Below are 25582 nucleotides of genomic sequence, written 5' to 3'. Positions count from 1 at the left end.
CACATGAAGAGGTGATTATTAAATCATCTTCACTAGAAGCTAGAGTCAAATACTAAGTCAGTTTGGTATGCGTGAATAATAGAAAGGAACCGTATTGCTTGAACAATAATAATTAATTTCATGTATTGAAATTACCAAAAATGTAAGCTAAGCATTTAATCTGTGAGTAGTACTACTAGATTAATCTATAAAAGGTGAAATCTAATTTCTGAATTTCTAGGTTTGCTTTTATCTTATTGTTTGTTTTCTTTGTATTTTACAACCATCAAACTTTTTTGTGAATGAACACAGTTTAAAGTAATTGGTAAAAAATAAGACCTAGGACATTTTATATAATGAAAATTTACAGAAAGAAAAAGGCGAAATGTTTAACCCCCCCCCCCCCCTTAATTCTCTGTACTTTATTTGTACCTGTTTTTAAAGTTTAATCAACTCTATGATTTAATGGCATTTTTGATTTTCCAACCATAAGTTAAAAATTATTTTTTGAATATAATGAAATTTTAATTAGTGACAAATCTTGAGTTTTGTAGATAATTTAATGAATTTGGTTTTAAACATCACAAGCATCGTGTCATTAAAAAGTTGTAGCGCTTACTAAATACTAATATAAGAAAAGACTGAAAAGGTATTTAAAACTTAAGTTGAATCAGTAATTTCGTTATAAAAGACGTAATTGAATAATACTTAAAACCTTATGGTGGATATTTTGTAAAAATTACTATAATTTCAAATATAAAACTTTACTTTATATAATTTATAATCTATACTTTATATTTTATTTATCTTAAAAATTTTTGATTCATATCAAATTTATCCATTTTATGAAAAATAATTTTCATTACATCTTTCCACAGTCAGATTATTTTCCAGAAGTAAACGGGCATTAATCGATAACACGGGGAATTTTTTGTAACTTCTATGTTGTTGGTACACTGCTTGACCACACTCATTAAGTTGTTTGTGTAATGTGAGGTTATTAGAGATTTGTTATCTAAGTATTCATTTTTTTTAAATTTATTTGATTTTTTAATACAAAACTTTTAGATTGCATTTGACAGTTGTTTCTCTCTAAGCATATCAGTTGGACATGACAGATAGCTTTTGTGTGTTATGTTGGTCAAGTGGCAGTGAATGCTATTTTAAAACAATTTAAAGAAACTGGTTAATATTCATCTAAAAGGAAAGGAAAATGTGACAAAAATTTGTCAAATGTGTTAAATTTTTTACTCCAATTTCAATGTGCTGATTTAACAGAAATAACAGGTAGCCTACTGACATCTACCTTTGATAATATTGTATTTTAATTTGCCTCATAATCAGTTTTTGAAGATCCTGAATTTAATATATTTGTTTTTTGCAGATCGTGAATTTAATATATCAAATAAAATTGATGTCCTTATTGGAGCACAATTTTACTTAAATTTTATTAACCTACAAAATTTATTTGAAACTTTAAATATCCTGTTCTCCTAGAAATCAAATTAGGATATATTCTTACGTTTGTTTGCTATTAAAAATTATTTCTGTGTAGATGATCTCATTACTGGTTCAGATTACCTAAATGGAGTTATTAAAGAACGATATCTCCAAATTATTACAACAGAATGGTTTTTCACTTCACATGTGGTATTCTAACAATTGCAGTTTTTCTTTGTCTTATCATAATTCATCCATACTATCTAATCAAGAAGACAACATATGTACTATTAAGAGTTCTAAGGAACAAAAAGTCAGATTCACTAAATTTCCAAATCACTCATAATAACAATTTTAAAATTTATACTAAAAGGAATACTCTTTCCATCACAGCAGGTGTCTGTGATCCTCTAGGACTCATTGACCTTATTATTATAATCGTACAAACAGTTTATGTAGTCATTATGACAACTCAAAGTTGACTGGGACAAAATATTACCCAAACCATTAATACAGTGGCTTTCACTGTGTAATAAATTACATCTAATACTCATGTAAGATAAGTAGATCCATTAGGTTTAATAAAAATAGAAAAATTCATCGTATTAAATTACATGGATTTTCTGATGCCTGTATTAATGGCTATGGTTGTTATATTTATATACTACACACACTTATACTCCAACCATGTAATTACTAATTTATTGTTCTAAATCAAAATTAGCCCCTTGTAACAAATCATATTACCCAGACTTGAACTCTGTGGTTGTTTACTATTTTCACATTTATTTGTGAAGGTTGTATAACTGCATTATACACTTTGATGAGATACATTTATACTCTGATTCCATCATAGCACTTTGTTATATTCTAGGACATTCTTCGAATTGGAAAGTATTTATAGGTAATAAGTTTCTGACATTCAACGAAACACTTCAATTACCAGTTGGTATTACATCAAATTCTCTGATAATCCAGCAGACATATTGTCTAGAGCTTTTTCACCAAGCAGGTTACTTGATATGTCACTACGGTGGCGTGATCTTCCTTAGCTACTACAATCTTCTGAAACAGAAACATTTAGTTTCTGTTTCAGATTCATTCACCATATGAAATCCAAACAGTCTGAATGTAATTTTAGTACATTTTACTACTAAGGGGTTAGATCATACTCTGTACTTTTTTACATGTCAATCACATCCATACAATTCCATATAATATCTATGTAGTAATTCAATGAGATAAAGAATCAGGTTATTGATAAACAAAGTAACCTTATTTCACTAGATCCATGCTTGGATGATTTGCGTCTAATCTAATCTAATTGTCAACTCTGAACACTTAAGACTCTTACACTGCGACAGAGATACTGGATAATAATGCAAAAGGAATCATTTCGTCAATCTTTCATGTGTTTAATTTGCTTTAGATGTGATGCAAAACTCAATCCATACAGTTTTGTCAATTACCGCCTCGTACAGTGATTCCTTCCTGAACATTCTCTTGTGCAGTAGATTATAGTGGCCCAATTATAATTTGTCATGTCAGGCATTGATCTAAAACATTGAGTAAGCCTTGCATAGCGCTTTTTATGTTTAGCAGCCACTAAGGCTATTCATTTAGTTTCTGATAACTCTGCTTAATATATTTTCTGATAACTCTGCTAACTTAGAAATATTTTGAATAACTTTTAAGTTCAGACAAATTTAAAACAAATATTCAAACCTTTTCTAAATCACAAGGAATTAGTTGGGTCATTTATTCTTCCTTTTATGGGAAAGTGCAGTCAAATGTCAAATATTATACGTTGTGTAATAGGAAAAACAATTCTCAACATAGAGGAATTTTATTCAGTGTTGTTCCATTTGTCAAATTGAGGTTTGTCTTAATTCTCAGCCAATTTTTGCTATTTCCACTGACCATAGAGACCACACTGGATCTCCAAGACACCAGGTTCATTGGGATAATTAACCTAAACAATATGAAAGTTTACTAATACTACAAATATCTTAACAAATTAAATGCTACTAAATCTATTGTTAATTATACATAAAAAATATATGTTTACTTACAGTAACGAGTTGTTTATTGAAAATATTATTCAATCAGCAGCAAATGCTTCGAATTCTAGTAAGTGCAATAAGACACATAATCGAACAGATTTATCAAGATTTGTGAGAGAAAGGGTTGACATAATTTCAAAACCAATTCCTGCAAGGCAACGCATTGTTGCAATGAGATTTTATACCATACCATACTGCTTATAAAGTAGACAATGTTTTTGAAGAATGAAACTAGTGGCCCTCTTGTGGCCAAGCAATCGCACACAACCCAAATGAAAATATTTAGGCAATAGAAAAAATACGACTTCATCTTCGTTTCATGATGAAGAAATCAAAATATGTTTGGTATACTTATTGCATGGATGCTAAATTGGGTATGCTAGGTAATTAATAATAAAGAAAAACATATTATTAGATATTCACAAAATGTACAGATATGATTTTATATGAACATAGTTTTTTAATAAGTAAAATCTGCGTTCAGATTAATTTGCTTGCTTAAAATAGTTAAATATATTTAGCATTTAAGATTATTTTATTTTTAACGTCCAGTCATTCTAATTAACTTTTCTTTATATTTTACAGGCATGAAAATTTATCAATATTTAAGCAACTTGGGTGTAAGAAACTGTATTTATTATTGTTCTGAGTGAAACAAAATTTAAATTGAGGTGGAAAATGAAGTGTTTCATTTAAAAAAAGGCTTAAAAAAGACCCATCAGACTGTGTTTGAAGGGACGGTCTTATAAAAACTGTAACAAATAACAGCACTAATGTAAATTAATATGCAATTATCATTATTTTTATTCTTAAATTTTTATTATGCAATAATGGAATTATTTCAATCATGCCTAAGGTTCCTGGATCCTGCATAAGTACTTTCATGAAAAATTAAGGTAAGATATGTCTTATCTCAATATTCTGTACAAGGTGGTTTATTTAATACCATTTAAATATAATTTAACAGTACAGAAGAAAAATATGAATTATAAAAAGGTTAATTTCAGTAAAATAACATATACATAAACTCACACACATATACACACTCACACAAACACACAGACATGCACGCGCATGCATACATTTTGGGGGTCTGAGGTACTTAGTAAATTTCTACTCCAATCTTATAAGTAATTAGCATAATTTAAATATAAATTTGGAGACAAAATTTTTACTTAATTATATTTATCTGACAATATTTTTAAATCTAATTTACAGAATTAATTTTGTAGATTTAAAAAAAAAAATCTTTCACATCCAAAAAAAAAGACATTCAAAACTTAATTAAAAAATTATATATAGATTTAGGGGAAAGGTTTCTTTGTATTTTAACACAAGGATTTTTTATATTTCAAATGAAGTTTATTAAACCAAATATTTTGTTATATTTTTGTTTTGATCGATCCCCCTTTTGCCATTTTAGATGTAAAATAATAGTTCTGTTTCTTTAGAACTTCTGTATTTTCTGGACAAAAACTGTGATGTTATTTTTTAGATGCCTCTTTTGAAGACAACTTTTTACCATTAAGAGAGTATGTAGAGACTAAAACAAATGCCAGACTGAATTTGATGGTACAGTGGATGGATGCATCAAAACTTCTTGGCCAAGCTGTCTCAATTTTCGATGGGTCACTGAAGATGTATGGGGTCTGGCATTGTGATGGAAATTCACTTCTTTCCTTTTGATCATTTCTGGTCACTTTATCACTATTGCTTGAAGTAATCAATTGTTGAAGTAGAGCTTAGAATCGATCATTTGACTGGGTGGCAGCAGCTCGTAGTGAACAATTCCTTTCCATTCCCAATACACACACAGTATCACCTTTTTAGCGTTAATCCTGGCTTTACCATTTGTGCAGCTTCACCTTGCTTCAACCATAATCTTTTCTGAATATTACTGTCGTACATGATCCATGTGCGTTTTCATCACCTGTAATGAGCCATTTCAAAAATGATTTAATTTCATGGCACTTTAACAATGACGCACAGATGAAAATTCAATCAACTAAATTTTTATTGTTAAATCATGCGGGACCCAAATGTTTAGGTTTGTGTATTCAGCCTTCTTCAAATGGTTTAACCATGTTTTAAGATCAACATTTAGTTAGTTAGTGTTATCATGACTGCTAATGTGCTGGTCTTGTTCATTCTTTTCCATGATTTCATCGAATTTGCCAGTCATTGGCCCAGAGCGAGGTGCAACATTGATATAAAAATTTCCAGATTTGCAGCTTTATTCCACACGTAGTTATACCGCATCATGTCCATAAACATCACAAATTTTTTAGCAGCCTGAGGCGCATTGTTCCCTTTTGTGTAATAAAATATCAAAGTGTATAGAATTTTTTCTTTATTTTCAAGATGCAATCAATTTTAAATAAAATAATATAACCAAAAACCTTCTAAAAATACTCAGTAATATTTCAGCTTTCAAAAATAAGCAAGTGTTGCAAGATTTGACTAATATTACCAGAGTTATGCATACCAAAATCAGGAAAATACAAAAAACCTTTTCCCCAACCCCATATATATATATATATATATATATATATATATACTATCATTCTTCAACAATTAGCCTTTCCAATTAAGAAAGTTAATTAAAATGGGATCAGAGGTTTTTTAACTCCTAATCAACATATTAACCTCTAATATAATAACAGATACACAAAAATTCTAAACGAAAAAATCAAACAAACTATTTTTTAAGGTAGTTTGCAAAGAAAACCTTTAAATTTAAAAGAAAAATTTAACATATAAACAATTTTAGTCTTATTATTATACAAAAGGGTAGAACATAACATTCATAAAGTTATTAAAATCTGTTCATACAATATTATCGAGGACAATTTGTCTACTTAAACAAAAACAAAATAAAATTAACAGAAACAGTTACAAAAAAAAAATTCTTGTGCAGTTCTGTGCAAAAAGAACAACTTTTTATTATTTTATTTTGTTTCCTTTTGAATAAGTATCAACTAATTCAAATCTAAAATTTTACAAAAAAAAATTTGTCTACATTTTTTTACATGTGTAAAAAATATTTACACATCCAAAAAACTAAAAATTTCAGCACTTAAAAGATATGTCATGATATGTCAACTCAAAAACAAATACTGCAGATAAAGGAAAGTCAACGTTTCACCTTGCAGTATCATAAAAAATCACACTTGAATTGAGCATAATTCAAGAATGACATAGCCAATCTTCATAAAATTTTCACAAGCACAAATTCAGTTAAACTACTGTAGCATTTATAAATTTCAATGAAATTCATGAAGTAGTTTCAGAGATTTTCAAGCCACAACATTTTATACATAGGCTTATAAATAAATATGTAAGGAAACCACAATTTAAGTAAATATTTTTGGTACTCTTCCTACCCCAAAACAAAAAGAAAATTTTCTTTCACCCCACCCCTGAAAGTAATACCATACTTTTCTTCAAAAAAGGTGGTAAAAAGTGTCTTACTGATTTTTTTTTTTTCATTTAAATGCTTCAATTAACATGTTAAAAAATCATATAGTGTACATGACATACAAGTAATAAAGCAAAAAATAAAAGCTGAATTAAAAAAAAAACTTAGTGTTAAAATATAACTAGCATGGCTATTTACAAGGTAACTGAAGTTTTATCAATCATCTTCTCATGGAAAGAACATTTAATTATTCCTCAAATATTTTCTATACTAAGATTATAAAATGTGCCCAAACTTACTTTTTTAAATTATTAAATACATATTATATACTTACAGGTCAAAGTTGTTTTTTCTTAAAATTATTTTTACAAATGGTTTCTATAAGGAATTGAGTGAAAGTATCACCTGTGTTGATTATCACTTGAATTTTGGAGGGTTTTGAATGATTGTGTGGTAAAATGTTCCTTGGGAAGTACTCATTATTATTAAAAAAAATAATTATGCTTGCATTCAATAAAATTCACAGAGCTCACTGATTACATACATCATGTGCACACTTCATTTGAATTGTGTCAAATTAAATCTATAATTTCTTTTTATATATGAAATTTAATGTTTTAAATATATTTATTTAATGTGGCAACATTTAGATGATGCAACAAATATAGATTTGTAAGGTATATTTGTGACTGTAAATTATTATAAATTTATTATAAAACAGTTTGCCTATATTGAGCTTTGATTCCAAAGGCTTTTGGGGAATTATAACTTGGTGAAAACTGTAGTGAAAACAATATTAAAAATGTTCCAACATTTCTAATATTGTTTGTTGTAAATTAATCTGTTGAATCTTATACTGGTAACTGAATAATTTTCTATATTTTTTTAATGCTTTTTATGAGGATATGATATTTTTACGATTATAACATGGAGGTTTGGGATGCAGTGTATTGATTTTATTATGAATTTAATGTTTCACATTAAAAGTAATTGAATATTAAAAGAATGACAACACAGTTGTAGAACAAGAAAGTCCTACAACTGTGGATTGTTTCTGTATGGTGGTACCAGCAGCAAAAGTCGGCATTAACTAAGCTAATGCAATTTCACAACTTAACGTAGCGCAAATTTCATTTGTATGGTTGGCAGACTGGTGTAGCCATGAGGCCTAACTCACAAAGTACCAATCAGCCTGGCGATTGAATTCGAGACCCGGCCAGACCCAGTTACATTTTTACACTTTAAATATCATTTAATTGGTTTTTTATTTATATGACACACCAGAAATCTGAAACTTTTATTAATCAGCAACTCACAAAGATACGAATAGTACTGTTCTAGTAATACGAGTAATAAAGGGACTTTACTCTATCCTGATATTTCATGTAAGATTGTTGAATTAATAATAGTTGTTTTTTTTATTAAAAAATTGGAGGATCGTATCTTGCTTTCAAATGAAATAAGTCTAAATGAAGTGCAGCAAAAAATGTGTATATGTAATTTAATAGGCATACAAGGATGTCATGTATCCACATCAGATTTTTTAGTATAATGTTGGTTTTTAGGAGTGACTATGATTCATGTCATATAACCTTCCCCTGAGCTGGCAAGACTGAATCCCGGCAAGGCTTCTCCTTGGGGTTGCCTTGCTTGAGGCTGGCGATAAGACCAAGTCCCGGTTGTGGGAGGGAGCGGCTGGTAACGGCATAGCTGGGCTTGTTACTGCTCCTTTTCCATGACTTGAGGTAAAGGCACCTTCTGGAGCTGTGCTATGCTTAATTGTAGATCCGGCTCCTGGAGGCAGGGGGAAAAAAGAAAAAAAAAGATTACTTACAACTATTGTTGTTCTTTATGTTTATACAAATTTATTATTATGCGATAGATATATTGGGAAGAGCTCAACACACACTACCATATTGTTTTTAGGCAGTCATCCTTTTTTATTATAAAGATAGGTACTCATTTTAATATCTAAAAAATCCTGCAATTTTAATATCTTTCTCCAAACTGTCATTATTATAATAAAAACGAGATGACAAAAGTTTGTATTGAAACCAGTACAGCATGCCTGAAATCTGTGAGCTGGATTTATGGAATTAGCATATCTTCATAAAAGTGGAATATTAAAAATCTAATCAGGTGATCAAGCAAGCTTCATATTTTTAAACAATTCGGTTACAGTTTTCATGAGTTGTAGTGTACAAAAGTTAAGGGTTTCAAGCTTTTTTCTTACACACAAAAAAAATGTTACAAAACTTACTAAAATTTTAAACATGCGTTTTTTGGATATTAACTATCCATTACCAAGATTTTAATCTCAAACTTGGGTAAACATTAAATTTACTTATTTATTCAGATAGCAGTTTATATTTTCAAGAAAAGTAATACAGATTTATTAATTGATGTTAAAAGCCTTTTTAGTGAGTTGGATTCACCTCATTGTCATTATAACATTACCTCACCTCACTACTTTCATTCAACAGTGAAGATTCTTTTTTTATAATTTTTTGTTACTGAAAAATATTTTTCTTACATCTGTTTTTATTGCTGTTACACTTTTTTTTTATGACTACAATGAAGTTATTTGTTATAGGTATTAATAAATTCATTAACACGGTTGCAAGGATTGCCATATTTAAATAAGGTGGTTGTTGTTTGGAATTCACCTAGACCGCTATTACTTGATTTACATTGGCCAGATATCGGGGTTCCAGTTCATGTAAGTTATCAATATTTATAAGTAAAGCTTTTGAAAATTTTTATTGTTTAGTAAACATATTATTATCATATTGATTAATCATGTAATCTGTTCTTGTTAATAAGATCTATTGAAAACGCACAATATTTTGATACATTATTTGAATTATGTTATTTTTAATTATTTTTATTACACAATTAATAAAAACCAGGTTGTGACTTTTATAAAGCGATTTAAAAAAACAAAATATAACATATTTAGGTAAAAATAGTACGGATTTCATAATATTCTGGCCAATTTATCCATTGTTAATTAGTGTAATCTTATTTATTGCAATCAAAAATCTAAAAATTTTCAAATTTTATTTCTGTATAATTCTTGTTCCCTGTAATCTTTTATTAAAATACAACCACAGCAGCAATGTAAAGAAAAATACTATTCTTATAAGATGAGTATTATACTAATCTGGTTTGGAAAATTCTCAGATTAACACAGAGATGGTTGAAGTTAAAAAAGGTGGCTATGATATTTGTCAAGTATGATTCTTTAAATCGTCTGCTGCAAAGTTTCAAACATGTGCATTGAGTTGCTTATTTGTGGCAATTGATATAACCAAATTAGTTTTGACATTTCTTGAAAAATTGAAATTTGAGCAGTTATAAAGTACTTGTTGCTCCAAATGTATTGAATTGCAAGGTGACTATGTTGAAAAATAAAAAAAAAATGTGGAAAAATCTTGTTTTTTTGAAAACATAATTTTTCCACTTAGCATTGTTTTCTTTGAAAACAACATTTTCCCCTATTTTTTTTATCTAAATCTATCATCATTAGATTTCATCGCAGTTCAGTCTCCTCTAAAATATCAGTTTCCTTCTCATTTTCTACTACTTCATCAGATAATTTTTTCCTCTGAATAATGCTTTCAATACTCTTATTAACTTCTTTCTTCTCTTGTAGGAAGTTTTTCTGCTCTTACCTTTGATGTTAATACATTCTAGATTAATATCTCCACAATTAATTTTTTACAAATATTTTGTACGAGTTTATTATTATTATTTTTTTTAAGTGAGTATTTTTAAGTAATTTAAACTTGTAAGTGGAATAAAAAGAAAAGGCTAAATCATAAAGGCTAATTCTAGAAGAGGTTTGACCACTTACCACAGCATTGTTTTAGTAATTCTATTGTTCACAGTTAATGAAAGTATAAATAGGCAATTTCTCAGCCTCTCACTTAGTGCAGACTTCTGCACTAATTAAATTTCTGGATAATCTATATTAATTATAATTTCTGCCCTTCTGTTTTCTTTCTATGATATTGTTGGTGGGCATCATGGATTAGGGAAATTAATGTTCCAGGTAAAATAAAAACTATTAAAAAAGTAACCAAACATTATTTGAAACATAAGATAATCAGCTGTTGCTTGTAAATGAGATTTTTCATTAATATTGGCAGTATTTGTACTCAAAATTAAACTAACGAAAGTTAAAAGAAAGTGATCATATATTTTAATCAGACTCATCATATCACATTTAATTTATGTTGATAAGATTGTTTTTAAATGTTTAAAAACAATTGAAAATAATTGTTGATTTTAACTTCATTGCAGTTTTTAATGTGAACTGCATGTTCTTATTTTAATTTTATGTTTTGCATTATAAATAAAATAGTATCGGATGAATTTTTAATAAACATGGAAAATGATTTCAGTAAGTCGTTAACTTTTTTTATTTCTTAATTGTTGATGTGATTTGATTAAATAATGATTTTGTTTGCTTCCGAGTTCAAATAATACTGTTTACTTAGAGGCATCTTAATTTTCTGTTGAAAGTTGATTAGAAGTTAAGTCTAGAGTAAAAATTGGTTTATTAACCAATTTATTTTATTGGTACAAATATTTCATGAATGCTATGATTTAATAATTTGATTTACTTTTCAGGTAGTTAAAGCAGCCACTAACAGTTTGAATAATAGATTTGTGCCATATGACGCTATCGAAACTGAAGCTGTTTTGTCTGTGGATGACGATGCACATCTCAGACATGATGAAATTATGTATGGATTCCGGTAATTTATGTTATTTTGTTACACAACCCTGATTATCTAGTAATTACTAATTGATGTACAGTAAAGGTTTAAAAAGTAAACCTGCTTTATATTTAAAAATAAAAAGCTGACAAAGAGCTGCATAGGTTTCCTTGCTTTGCTCTTGATAGATTTTTATTTCAGATACACCATCTGTTTTTTAAATTTTAATGACTTAATTAAGTAATTAGAGTACAATTGCAAAAAAGATAAAAATATTCATAAAAAAATCTTGTTCTGATTTGACCCCCTTGATCAAAATACCTTACTGATTTTGCAGTATTTAAGTTCAATTGAGAAAGAAATAAAAATTCTTAGTAAGATATTTTGGGTCCCAATTGACCTATGACCAAATGAAAATGACCTTGAACTTGAAAAATAAATGAAGTATCAGGAATTACAAAAAATCCAAAAAATGAATAACCTGTTTTATGATTTGAGTATAAGGAAACATTTTAAGTAAAAATTTTCACTATAATATAAAACCTGTTTAATGATATTTGAAGAAAAATAATAAAATGTGAAATTGGGTGCCACCTAACCCACTTGTTGATAGGAATGCTGAAAGAAAATTATGCAGCCCAAAAAAGGTTTATGCCTGTTTTCATGCATCATTTTTGCAATCCACTTAAACAATTTCATCCGTACCTCAAGTGTTATAAAAAGATTTGAAGAGATGAGGTGTCATTTTGTTCACAGTAAAAGACTTAACATTTTATCTAATAAAACGTAATTTGAAAAAGTAATTTTTATGGAATTGTGTAATGATTAGAAAAAATTTAATGGCCATCAGAATTGTCATTGAACATTGTAAATGGAACATATGGAAATTTTCAAAGGTAAAATGCTCAGATTTATTTATTTTGTAGTTGTTGGTTGGCTACATGCAACCAAATTTCATTAAAATATCTCAATCCATTCATTAAGTACATATTTTTTACTGGAAAAAACCAAGAATGATGGACAGAGAAAAATGAAACAAGATAGGGCATTTGTCCATGTGAATTTTTTTATTCATTTTGATGTTCTGAATCAGTCTTTAGTTTGGGCAACACCTACCAAGATATTTTGTAAAACTATCACTGGAGGTGGAAAAAAAAATTGCTACCATGATGACCCCTTGTCCAATTGTGTTGAAAATTAGACCAGAGATGAAATACATATAGTCAAATAATTTTTCCAAATTTCAACTTTTTTGATCAGCAGGTTTTCAAGATATAGGATAGAGGTTCTTTAGAAATAATGTTGGGTATCCCCACCCTAAAATCCAGTTGACTAAAAATTTTGGAATTTTAACTAACATAATAAGTACTTTCATCATACTAAAGCTTTATTTTTTATGACCGCTACACAAAAGTAAAAAAATTCAAAATTATAAAAATTAACCCTTCGCTTTATTAATTTTATCCAAAATTGTATATTATTATCCTGACCTCCATAGGAAAACACACCTGCCTTGTGATAATCCCAGTCACCACTCAACCCCTTGCGTTCCTAGCCCTGATAGTCCTTACCAGAGGTCGTCTTTTAGACCCTCTAAACCTGATAACACATCATAGTCATCAGTTTGGCAGATCATTACTTGATTGAATTTTTACTAAAAATACTATTCTCATACTAACAAAATAAGTGTTGATGACAACAACGACAATTTTGTCCTACAATTCAATTTACTCGAAGTAAATTGACTACGAAGTCCTCTTGATTTACTCAAAAAAAAAAAAAGAAACTAATCTCAAATTTAATATGCTTCTAATGAAAATATTCCCTATCTCTCTCTATTGTGGTTCACTTTCAGGAGCAAAGTCAATGCCTACAACACAGCTCCAACACCAAGTTCTCCACGCATCCATTCTCATCGTAACAGCGAATATCTCGGCTAACTGTGGTTCGATAATAAAATAAATACTTGGTTCGATACTTGGTGAAGTAAGCACCCAGGTGAGCCGTTAGCTACCCGTATTGCTATTCTATGTATACATTCATAACAGCATCAGACCTCAGCCATCCCCTGCAGGGCTTAGAATCTCAAGAGCCAGTAACTATGTTCCATTCCCTTTTGGTTTTCTAAATAACATGCAGATTTACACCAACATTGATCTTTGCAAGCTCTTTAACTACTTACGTTCAGCTTCATACCTGGAGTAAACATATAAGACATGATGCACATCATCAGTGGCCCTACATTCTGGACCACAAACCTGAATTAATCAAACCAAATCTGGCCAACCTGTCTCAAAAAGCACCATGTACAGAAAGAAACTATGTAATATGCTGATTGGGGGAAATCCACCTAACAACCTATGTACTTCTCACATCAGGAAAAATACCATGCCTGTAATTGTCATCGCACGATTTAGTTCATATGACCTACCGTAAATGGAAGGTAGTCAGTCTATTTCTTTTCTGCGCCCAGAGGTATGTTGGCCTACTGTCTTGGCATCGTAGTGTAGGATGCCTCATATATAGCTGTTTTTAAGCCATTTTCAATGAATTGAGTCAGTCTAGAGATATTAATCAAAATACAGAACAACATGTAAGTATATGCATATCTGGAACTTTTTATGGTTTACTTTTTGTTTTTTGACTCGTGGTCATGAAACATCGACATTTACAAAACATAAGATTGAAATTTTGGATCAATTTATTTACTTTCAGTTTATAGTTAGTTGTGGTGGTTTACATAGGAAAATAAAAACCATGATGAAATTATAATCGTTTTTATTCAACAAAAAGTTGGTAATTTTTGCTTTCACATATATATATTACTTATAAATAATAGAAAGAAGTTAAATAAAGTATTACCAAAAGGTATACAATTCTTGATTCCTTCACAAGGCAGGAAGCTGTATTCATTTATAATTTAATTATTCCACAACAACTGGAATAGAATCTTTGAAAATAATAGGATAATGGTGAGAATTAAAAGCCGTTAATTGAAACTATTTTTAATGGTTTGGGGTCCGTGTAGATCTCCAAATTTAAACAATTCTTATGGGTGTATTACCTATTTAGAAAAAATTAAGTTCACCCACAAGCTATTTTTTCTTTTTTTTTTAAGAACTGATGTGATTTTAAACAACATTTTAAGAGTATAATAAAATTATGATTCAGATTTGGTTTGTTTTCTGATGAGTTAAATTACTCTGATAATTTTTGAACAGTGATCTTTGCTGTTTTAAAAAACAAGTTATTTAGAGTAATGTATAATATTGGTTCATTTTAAATGAGAGGTTGATTAGATAATGAGTAATATTAAAATGAAGATAAATAATATATCAAAGAAAGGAGGATAAAATAAGATGATTTTAAGACTTATTTCAAACCAAAGCAGAATTTCTGCGTTAATTATATTTTCATCTATGTTGTAATTGTTTATCCACATTTCATCGCCTGTTATGTTTTTTAAGATTTTACCCTCATTTGACCTATATGACAGCTCCTATCTGATAATGATGGGTTTTTCTTTCTGTACTTCAATCATTGTTTAAATTGTATAAAAACACAACGCATGTTCTGTTTTTTCTTTTACAAATTCACTTTTTTTCACAATTTAAAACTTTTTACAACTACTTTTTTATTACAATCATCATAAATTGATGTTAATGGCCATCAAGTTTATTCATTGTCCTTGATGGTAATAAATTTGTGTTCATATGTCCTTGTAACAGTTTTGAAAGTTAATGTAGAAAGTTTTTCCCCAATAAAAAACAAAAAAATGGCATAATGTTAATAATAGTTTTTTTTAATACTCTTTAATTTTTCATCAAGAAAATTTTCACAAAAATACAAAAAATCATCTTATTAAGCCATTATAGAATATTAAGAAAAATCAGTAGTTTAATTCAGGTCATGGGAGAAGTTTTTAATAACTCTTTTATTAGTGCCATAAAATATATGAACTTTTTTGTTGTATTGAGGTACTTTTTCTTATTCTAATGTTTGTTTAAACAGTACACAACATAATGAAACAAAAATAAGAAAAACAATTTTATATACTTATTTAAGAAGTTAAAGATGTAGTATAATTTGTCGATAAAAATATAATTAATTAAATATAATTAGTATTTTTTCTTCAAATTAAAAACTTGGCCCAGTAATTTTTCTTTCGTTGTAAAAGATTGTTTTGGGAGATTTGGATCACATTGGATTGTATTTTAATAGATTTTAAATAATTACGGATTTTATTTGATTAAATAGCGTATGGAGAGAACAGAGAGATAGAGTTGTTGGATTTCCAGGCAGATTCCATGCTTTGGATTTGAATCATGGTGGTTGGTTGTACAATTCTAACTATTCTTGTGAATTGTCTATGGTACTTACAGGTAAAGTGTATAATATGTATTTAATAATTTAAAAAAGTAAGTTTGGGCACATTTTATAATCTTAGTATAGAAAATATTTGAGGATTGTGTGGTAATTAAATATTCTTTTCATGAGAAGATGGTTGATGAAACTTCAGTTACCTTGTAAATAGCCATGCTAGTTATATTTTAACACTAAGTTTTTTTTGAATTCAGCTTTTATTTTTTGCTTTATTACTTGTATGTCACGTACACTATTTGATTTTTTAACATGTTAATTGAAGCATTTTAATGAAAAAAAAAATCAGTAAGACACTTTTTACCACCTTTTTTGAAGATGTCATTCTTGAATTATGCTCAATTCAAATGTGATTTTTTATGATACTGTAAGGAGAAACGTTGACTTTCCTTTATCTGCAGTATTTGTTTTTGAGTTGACATATCATGACATATCTTTTAAGTGCTGAAATTTTTAGTTTTTTGGATGTGTAAATATTTTTTGTAGATCAGAGGTTTTTTTAGTAAAATTTTAGATTTGAATTAGTTGATACTTATTCAAAAGGAAACAAAATAAAATAATAAAAAGTTGTTCTTTTTGCACAGAACTGCACAAGAATTATTTTTTTTTGTAACTGTTTCTGTTAATTTTATTTAGTTTTTGTTTTAAGTAGACAAATTGTCCTCGATAATATTGTATGAAAGATTTTAATAAGTTTATGAATGTTATGTTCTACCCTTTTGTATAATAATAAGACTAAAATTGTTTATATGTTAAATCTTTCTTTTAAATTTAAAGTTTTTCTTTGCAAACTACCTTAAAAAATAGTTTGTTTGATTTTTTCGTTTAGAATTTTTGTATATCTGTTATTATATTAGAGGTTAATATGTTGATTAGGAGTTAAAAAACCTCTGATCCCATTTTTAATTAACTTTCTTAATTGGAAAGGCTAATTATTGTTGAAGAATGATAGTATATATATATGGGGTTGGGGAAAAGGTTTTTTGTATTTTCCTGGTTTAGGTATGCATAACTCTGGTAATATTAGTCAAATTTTGCAACACTTGCTTATTTTTGAAAGCTGAAATATTACTGAGTATTTTTAGAAGGTTTTTGGTTGTATTATTTTATTTAAAATTGATTACATCTTGAAAATAAAGAAAAAATCCTATACACTTTGATATTTTATTACACAAAAGGGAACAATGCCGCTCAGGCTGCTAAAAAATTTGTGATGTTTATGGACATGATGCGGTATAACTACATGTGGTATAAAGCTGCATTTTCAATCTGGAAATTTTTATATCAATGTTGCACCTCGCTCTGGGCCAATGACTGACAAATTCGATGAAATTATTGAAAAGAATGAACAAGACCAGCACATTAGCAGCCATAATAACAGTAACTAACTAAATTTTGATCTTAAAACATGTTTAAACCATATGAAGAAGGCTGAATACACAAAACTAAACATTTGGGTCCTGCATGATTTAACAATAAAAATTTAGTTGATTGAATTTTCATCTGTGCGTCATTATTAAAGTGACCAGAAATTATCAAAAAGAAAGGAGTGAATTTCCATCACAATGCCAGACCCCATACATCTTTGGTGACCCATCGAAAATTGAGACAGCTTGGCCAAGACGTTTTCATGCATCCATCCACTGTACCATCAAAGTCAGTCTGGTATTTGTTCTAGTCTCTACATACTCTCTTAATGGAAAAAAGTTTTCTTCAAAAGAGGCATCTAAAAAATAACATCACAGTTTTTGTCCAGAAAATACAGAAGTTCTACAGAAACAGAACTATGATTTTCCATCTTAAATGGCAAAAGGGGGTCGATCAAAACAGCACATTTTGGTTTAATAAACTTCATTTGAAATATAAAAAATCCTTGTGTGTTAAAATACAAAGAAACTTTTCCCTCAAACCTGTATATAATTTTTTAATTAAGTTTTGAATGTCTTTGTTTGGGTGTGAAAGATTATTTTTATAAAATCTACAAAATTAATTCTGTAAATTAGATTTAAAAATATTGTCAGATAAATATAATTAAGTAAAAATTTTGTCTCCAAGTTTATATTTAAATTATGCTAATTACTTATAAGATTGGAGTAGAAATTACTAAGTACCTCAGACCTCCAAAATGTATGCATGCCCGTGTGCACGTGTGTGTGTGTGTGTGTGAGTTTATATATATATGTTATTTTACTGAAATTAACCTTTTTATGATTCATATTATTCTTCTGTACTGTTAAATTATATTTAAACGGTATCTTACCTTAATTTTTCATGAATGTACTTCTGCAGGATTCAGGATCCTTAGGCATAATTGAAATAATTCCATTATTGCATAATAAAAATTTAAGAATAAAAATAATGATAATTGCGTATTAATTTACATGAGTGCTATTATTTGTTACAGTATTATTACTGTTATCTTATTATTACTGTTTTCTTGTTTGTATTTATATATGTAATATATTCCCAATATATTTAATTTTATGTCATCTTTATTAATAAAATAAACAGTCTGTGCAGAATTGATAAAATTAAATGTAATGATTGTTGTACTATTTATGTAGTAAAAACAAATAGATACTTTAAAATTTAGTCTCTTTTTCTGTTGAATCTCAGGAATCGCCCTAAGGTATTAATCCTGAGGATGAATGAGGATAATATGTATGAATTTAAATGAAGTGTAGTCTTGTACAGTCTCAGGTCAACCATTTGGGAGATGTGTGATTATTTGAAACCTAACCACTAAGGAACACCACCAGTATCCATGATCTGGTATTCAAGTCTATAAAAGTGCCTTTACTAGAATTTGAACCTTAGAACTCTTGACTTTGAAATCAGCTGATTTACGATTCTTTAATACTAGACTTCTTGAACATTATAGAAATTACAAAAATAATGAATTAGGTTTATCTAATATGGCAGATCATTTAATAAACAATAAACATTATGTTTCTGATATTAATACAAATTTAGAAATATTAGAGATTAATAAAGATAACATAAAATTAAATACATTAAATATATATATATATTTCTAATTTGTTTCTGTTCTTATTTTTGACTATAGGAGCAGCTTTTATACATAAATATTATACTTATTTGTATACACATTGGTTACCTCAGGCAATACGTGATAAGGTGGACGAGTACATGAATTGTGAAGATATTGCTATGAATTTTCTTGTATCACATATCACTAGAAAGCCACCTGTTAAGGTATGTTTCAATTTTTAATATTTACATATAATATAAAATTTTGGATTCTAATGTAAACGAAGATAACACTGAATTATTACAAATTAGATCTTTGTTGTACACTCTTGCCAACCTCTGTGATATGCAGTGGAAATGTCTTGTTTCATCTAAATGTTCTGGGTTAGAATTCAGATTAATTGTGGCATTTTTCATACAATAAAATTGTCCATACCATATTTCTTCCAGTAGATTACCCTAAGGATAATAGTAGTCATCCAGGCATAAACATTTTCCAAAATCTTACTTGTCGTACACTTTTTTAATCTCTAACAGAGGAAAGTTATTGTTGTTTTGCAAAAAATTATCCTCCAGATTACTACCATTTGGTGGTCACTGCTTCCAAAAACATAAAAATGTCATCAAAATTTTGTACATATTTATGAATGGTTGGGTGTCGTTATTTATTATTAATTTTAGTTTGATAGCTTGTATGTTACAGGAATTAATTCTGTTAATTTTTTTAAAAATGAGTGAAAACATGGAGTGGTATTAAGCAGATTTTATTTCGCATAGTTTGTTGGGGTTGGTGATACATTTTTATATGATTTGTTTTTTTTATATCTAAAAATAATAACATTGAAAAATGTTTGAAATAACGCTCTGTTCTTAATATTTAATTTACATAAATGTTGAAAAATTTCCTACCATTGTTATAGGTAACACAATTTACCCTGAAAAATAAAAATTTCTACTACCCTTTACTTTATTAACTTACAAATGAGAAACCATTTTTATGAGTTTTCAAGATGATGGGTTATAAAAAAAAAAGGTAAATGATTTTTTTATTTTTATCTCAATGCAGTCCCAGTTTCAAATTTTCACAGCTATTTTATAATATAATGATGATTAAAATATATTTTTCATAAAATATTGATCAGTTTTTTCTGAAATTCAAGGTCAAAAGTTAAAGGTGATGGTGACTTGAAATAAAGATTCATGTAAACATAGGCATATTGTGTATCACATGAAAGAGCATCAGATAAGCTTTAAATAAGTCCAAATTGATCATTCTAACTTAATAAATAACATGATTATCTCAACCTAATACTACTACCACAAGTTAAAATTCGCCATTTTCCATCAAATTTGAAGAGCTGTAAAAATGATACAGTTTTTGTTAGATTTGACATTCGGTATTTTCTCATTAAAAAAAAATTTTTATGAAAATCCCAGTTGGTCAGGTTGCGAATGGCTATCCACATTGTTGATTTGACGTTTGTTCATTAATCCTTCATCGAAGAGCTATAGATTAATTTTTATCTCAAATAGCTAAATATCAAACTTAATTATAAAGTATTGTCATTTTAAATAAATATAGCTTAGAAATAAACACCATATTTTTATATTATTAAATAAATAAAGCAAAAGTTACTAACAGATTTATAAAATAAAATTTATGTATTCTGGACAAAATTAGATATAACTAACAGAAAAATGCACGATACCACAACAGGAACTGCAAACATTTTCCCTTTGTTTCTAGTTTTATTCTTGGTAAAGTCAGTTTGATTTTATAGAAATATTTTAAATAACTTTTGCAGTAGATTGAATTAATTTGTAATTCAGTCTAGATTAAACTATGTAAAATAATGTTTTAACTTTTTTGTAGGTTACATCTAGGTGGACGTTCCGTTGTCCTGGTTGCCCTGTATCATTGTCTGAAGATGATACTCATTTCCAGGAAAGGCACAAATGTATAAATTTTTTTACTCAGGTATTAAATTTATTCATTTCTAAATTGCATATATTTGTTCTATCCGTCTGAAATTTTACAGTTACTTTTTCTTCTTAAGTGGATCTGTGAGGAAAATTAATTGATAGATAATTTACTTTCTATTGAATGATTTTTCAGGGGCTATTTTTTAAATGACTTCATTTAAATCTGGCATCAAGGATGCAGATATAAATTAGTTTATCAGTAAAATTTTGAAAAGCTCATCCTAGTTTCTTTTTGATAACACTTTTAATTAAACAAATCCCATTGCCCTTATTGAACCCATGCAGGGTTGTAGATATAAGGTGTTGATTGATTCATCATCTTGTTTGTTTTATAAGATTTTTTGAAATCAGTTGTTCCCACCCTCACAACTATTTATGTAAGTAACATTTAAACAGTATTTTTTTTTTTGGAAGTATCTTTTTAAGGAAATATAAAACTCTTGTAACAGTGTATTTATGTATATATGTATATCAGGTTTTCTAAAACATATTGAGCCGTTGAAGGCCAAAGTTGAGAATACATTTATTATTGGAAAATAACATTATGAGACCACATATGGACCATTTTTTTTTTTTTTTTGGTGACTGCAATTTTCTACCATTTTTCCCTTAACACCGTAATTCCGTCGTTAGAGAACTTCATTGATTTCTGCTCAAAAAATTGTGACTTATGGTTTTACAGGCCTGTTTTGAAGTTAACTTAACACCATTCGGGGAGTTCTGCAGATACCGAAAATAGTGATAATTTGACAGTGCCATTTCCAGGCCATATGGTGGATGCATTAAAACTTCTCTCTATTTCTGACAACCTGTTAAAGATGTATGCGGTCTGGTGTATGGTCAGCATGGTGTACTACACCCTTTCTATTGACCAGTTCAGGCCATTTCTTTTGAATTGCTAGGTGCAATTGTTGACAGTTCATGTCTGAGTCTATCGTTCTGCCTAGTGGTAGCAGCTCATGATGCACGATGACCTTCCAATCCCACAAAATGGACATCATAACCTTCCTGAGCAACACTGTGGGCTTTGTTACAGACTGTGATGCTTCTTCTAGCTTTGACCATGATCTTTTTTGAAAGTGTTGTCGTAGGTTATCCACTTTTCATCACTCATGATCAATCGCTTCAGAAATTGCTCAATTTTATTATGTTTCACTATAGGTTCACAGGTAGAAATTCAGTCGAGTAAGTTTTTCTGAGTCAGATCATTGGTACCCAATTGTTGACCATCTTTTTGTAGCCAGCTTCACACAAATGATTCAACACTGTTTGGTGATGGATGTTAAGGTCATTGGCGATGTCCTGACTGCTTACATGCCAGTCTTCCTCGACTTCTGCCAGAATACACTAAACCTATCTCATGTGCAAAATGTTCAATACTTTTTAAACTACCTATTACATATATATATATATATATATATATATATATATATATTCAAAATGTATGTATCAAAGATTATAAAAAAACTATTAATTTTAAATCATTTTAATTTTTTTTTGTCATCAGTCATTCTATTGGTTTGATGTGTTTCTTCATTCCTTTTTCTTCTGTGCTTCTCCTTCAGCTAAACATTTCTTCTGCATCCTGCTTCCTCAAATATCCATTTCATATAAACTAATTTTTGCCTTCGTTTACTATTTTTAATCCTCTAATTTTCCTTCCAGAACCAAGTTCACTAACCCTGGCTGAACATACTGATAAGTTTATGTGGATAATCATATTGATGAGCATATCTGAATGCTTATGACCTGTCATCCTTGGCTTTTTTATAAGTTGTTTGTGATAATGAATGATTTGATAAAAAAAATTCAAGAAAACTGGCCCTTCACCGTGTCAATAATCTGATTTTCCACGATCTGTAATTTACAAATTTTTGACTGTAAAATTGGACTGTAAGAAATTTTGTGCTGAAAATGTTAACTGATGCACACGCGCGCGCGCGCGCACACACACACACACAAGGAAAACGATCTTTCTGCAACACATGAATTTTTGTGACGTTATGAAAATGAAAGTGATGAACTGTTTGATTGCATTGTTAAAGTGGACATGAAATCGAGATTTCTTATTCAAATGTCAAAAAAAGCAGCAGTCAATGCGATGGCAGTAATCATCTCTTAGATCAAAGAAGTTCAAAAAAGAACATTTGGTAAAAGTAGCTTATGACTATTGTTTTTAGCACAAAAAGTGTGGCTTGCTGGTCGAATTTAGCGATTGCAGAACTACTGTGAATTTCGATATATATAGCAAAAAATTAAAAAATCTTAGAAACACTATACAAAACAAACAATGTCATGCATACTGCATGATTTATGTTTGCACGACAGTGACTGGTCATACAACAAATCAGACAGTGAGGCGATTGGAAAAATTTTGTTGAAAAATCTTTGACCATCCACCATATAGCCCTGATTTATCTCCTAGTGATTGTTTTTTTTTCATCTTAAACAGTGGCTTGCATCTTAACAACGATAACAAATTGAAAAACGGTGTTATTATGTGGTTAAGTCACTAGTGGCAGAGTTTTTTGAAGGAAGAGAGAAGAAGCTAGTGAAACGCTTAGAAAAATTTGTTGATGTTGAAGGCAGCTATGTGTAGAAAAGTAGTAAATAAATGTAGTTTTTACGTAAAAGTAATGAAGTTTATATTTTTAAGTTTACTTTGATTTCTACCACTTTGTAATTATTAAGTAATAGTTAAGAGTCTAGATAGTGTCGTGAATAGCAGTTCCAATAAATCACATTTGCATAATAGTTTGATAATTACAATATTAGAATTTAAGATAATCTAATCATTCGTGTTTGAAATAACTAAGCCGTTGTTTCACAACAAAGTTTGACAACTAAGCAAGTACTACCATTGTTTATACATTCTGTTGTAGTTAGATTTTTATTAATTTTTTAAACCGTATTGCAATTATTTTTTAATTGTAATTGAGACCGCTTAATTTCAATAATATCTGATCACCGCAACAATAATCAGAATAAATTTTGGCTGGTAGGCATCTTATCACAGACCATTTTTCATTATCTCTCCCTAACCATTGTATTACTTGTTTGGTATCTTATCTACATATCCTGGTCTCAACCAAATGTATTCTCTTAAAAGATTTTTATGTAGTGTCTTGATCAATTTTAGTTTATGATACATACAAAATTCAGAAAGCCTAGTTCCTCTTCATTTCTTTTACCTAGCCCATAATACTCGACTATCTTCCTCGTCTATTACAATATTCCAGTCCCACATATTATTATATTTTGATTTCCAGAATTTCGATACAGTATACTAATTTATTAATTTAAGCTTTTTTTTCAGGTATTTGGATACACACCTTTACTTAATACTCAGTTCAGAGCTGATTCAATATTATTCAAAACTCGAATACCTCATGATAAACAAAAATGTTTTAAATTTATTTAAGAAAGAAAAATAAATTATTTGCATGATTTTTAATAGAGATTATTAACAAATAATTATAATAAATAAATAAGATAATGTTTTTAGTAATCAAAATTGTATTAAGACTGTAAATGCAATTAATTGTATTAGATTAGTTTTTTATTTTTATTAGAACATTCTGTTTTTGATGGTAAACTACTATTTACTAATCAAATCATCCTCGTGCCGTACTGTCCTGCCATTTTTATTAAATGTAACTATGTAACTAAAATACATAATAATTAGTGTCGGCTTATATGCAATATTTTTATTAATGTGTGTACATTTGGCTTGTTTGTTTATTTGCATTGTCTGCAGTGGTAAGAGATTATGATAGAATGCTTTTATAAGAATTTTGATGTTAGCAAAGAATAATTTAAGTTAGGGAAGAATTGTGTAGTGTAGATATCCTTAATATAAGAAATTCATCTAATCCTAATGTGTTCATTGCTATGCTTTATATTTTCTAGGCTAGATAATCTTTTAATAAATTATGTGTACGTGTAAGGGGTGCATGTATGTTTGTGTATATTTGGTTATTTTTACAGAGTAAATTTATATGTAATTTTATGCCTGTATGTGTCTACTGACATGTACAGGCACATACATTTTGCCTTAGGCAGATGTGTACATCAGAAAATTGGTCAACAGGGTCCAGAGTTATAAGACCACATACGGGCCAACATACATATGCACTAATGTCTTGACAAAAATAAAATTTTAGACTTGGAAGCGTCGGAATAAAAACATTTTTTGCAGATTATTTACAATTTATTAAAATTATATTTTTGTTTTTATCTACTTAAGGCACAAATCTTATAAGACCAATTTTTTAGATTTTTTTACTGATTTGTGTACTTTACTGGATATATCACTGCATCTGGGGAAGTAAAAATAAATAAATTGTATTAATAAATGATTTCGTATGAAAAAGAAAATAACCTTACAGAAAGTGTAACCACACTTGCCATATGCATTTTCTCTTGCAAAACTTCATTTTTTTTTTTTTTTATAATGCACATAGTAATGTATTACTAAAAACTATAGGGTTAAATTTTTCTTTCAGTCAAAATTATTTAAAAAGTGTTTAAAAAATTAAAGTTGCAATTATAAAAATAAAGATAGGTCATCACGACATATGAAAATAAATCTTGTTCATTTTACA

At 28.7% G+C, this 25582-nt stretch overlaps 1 protein-coding gene across 1 annotated transcript in view; it reads left to right on the top strand.

Annotated features, from left to right (window-relative positions):
• LOC142331978 (exostosin-3-like) overlaps nt 1–24673 on the top strand; it is a 46232-nt gene extending 21559 nt beyond the window's left edge. Inside the window, exons 3-8 of the mRNA XM_075378028.1 lie at nt 9494–9619; nt 11536–11663; nt 15882–16006; nt 19072–19220; nt 20869–20973; nt 24295–24673. Of these exons, the coding sequence (XP_075234143.1) occupies nt 9494–9619; nt 11536–11663; nt 15882–16006; nt 19072–19220; nt 20869–20973; nt 24295–24399 (738 nt within the window). The 3' untranslated portion in view covers nt 24400–24673. The remainder of the gene's footprint in view (nt 1–9493; nt 9620–11535; nt 11664–15881; nt 16007–19071; nt 19221–20868; nt 20974–24294) is intronic.
• Nucleotides 24674–25582: the final 909 nt, after the last annotated feature.

This window comes from Lycorma delicatula, chromosome 11 (assembly GCF_047948215.1).
Source record: "Lycorma delicatula isolate Av1 chromosome 11, ASM4794821v1, whole genome shotgun sequence".
Lineage (NCBI taxonomy): Eukaryota > Metazoa > Arthropoda > Insecta > Hemiptera > Fulgoridae > Lycorma > Lycorma delicatula.
The sequence above is the reverse complement of the archived record's forward strand: the minus strand, read 5'-3'. Positions and strand labels throughout refer to the sequence as shown.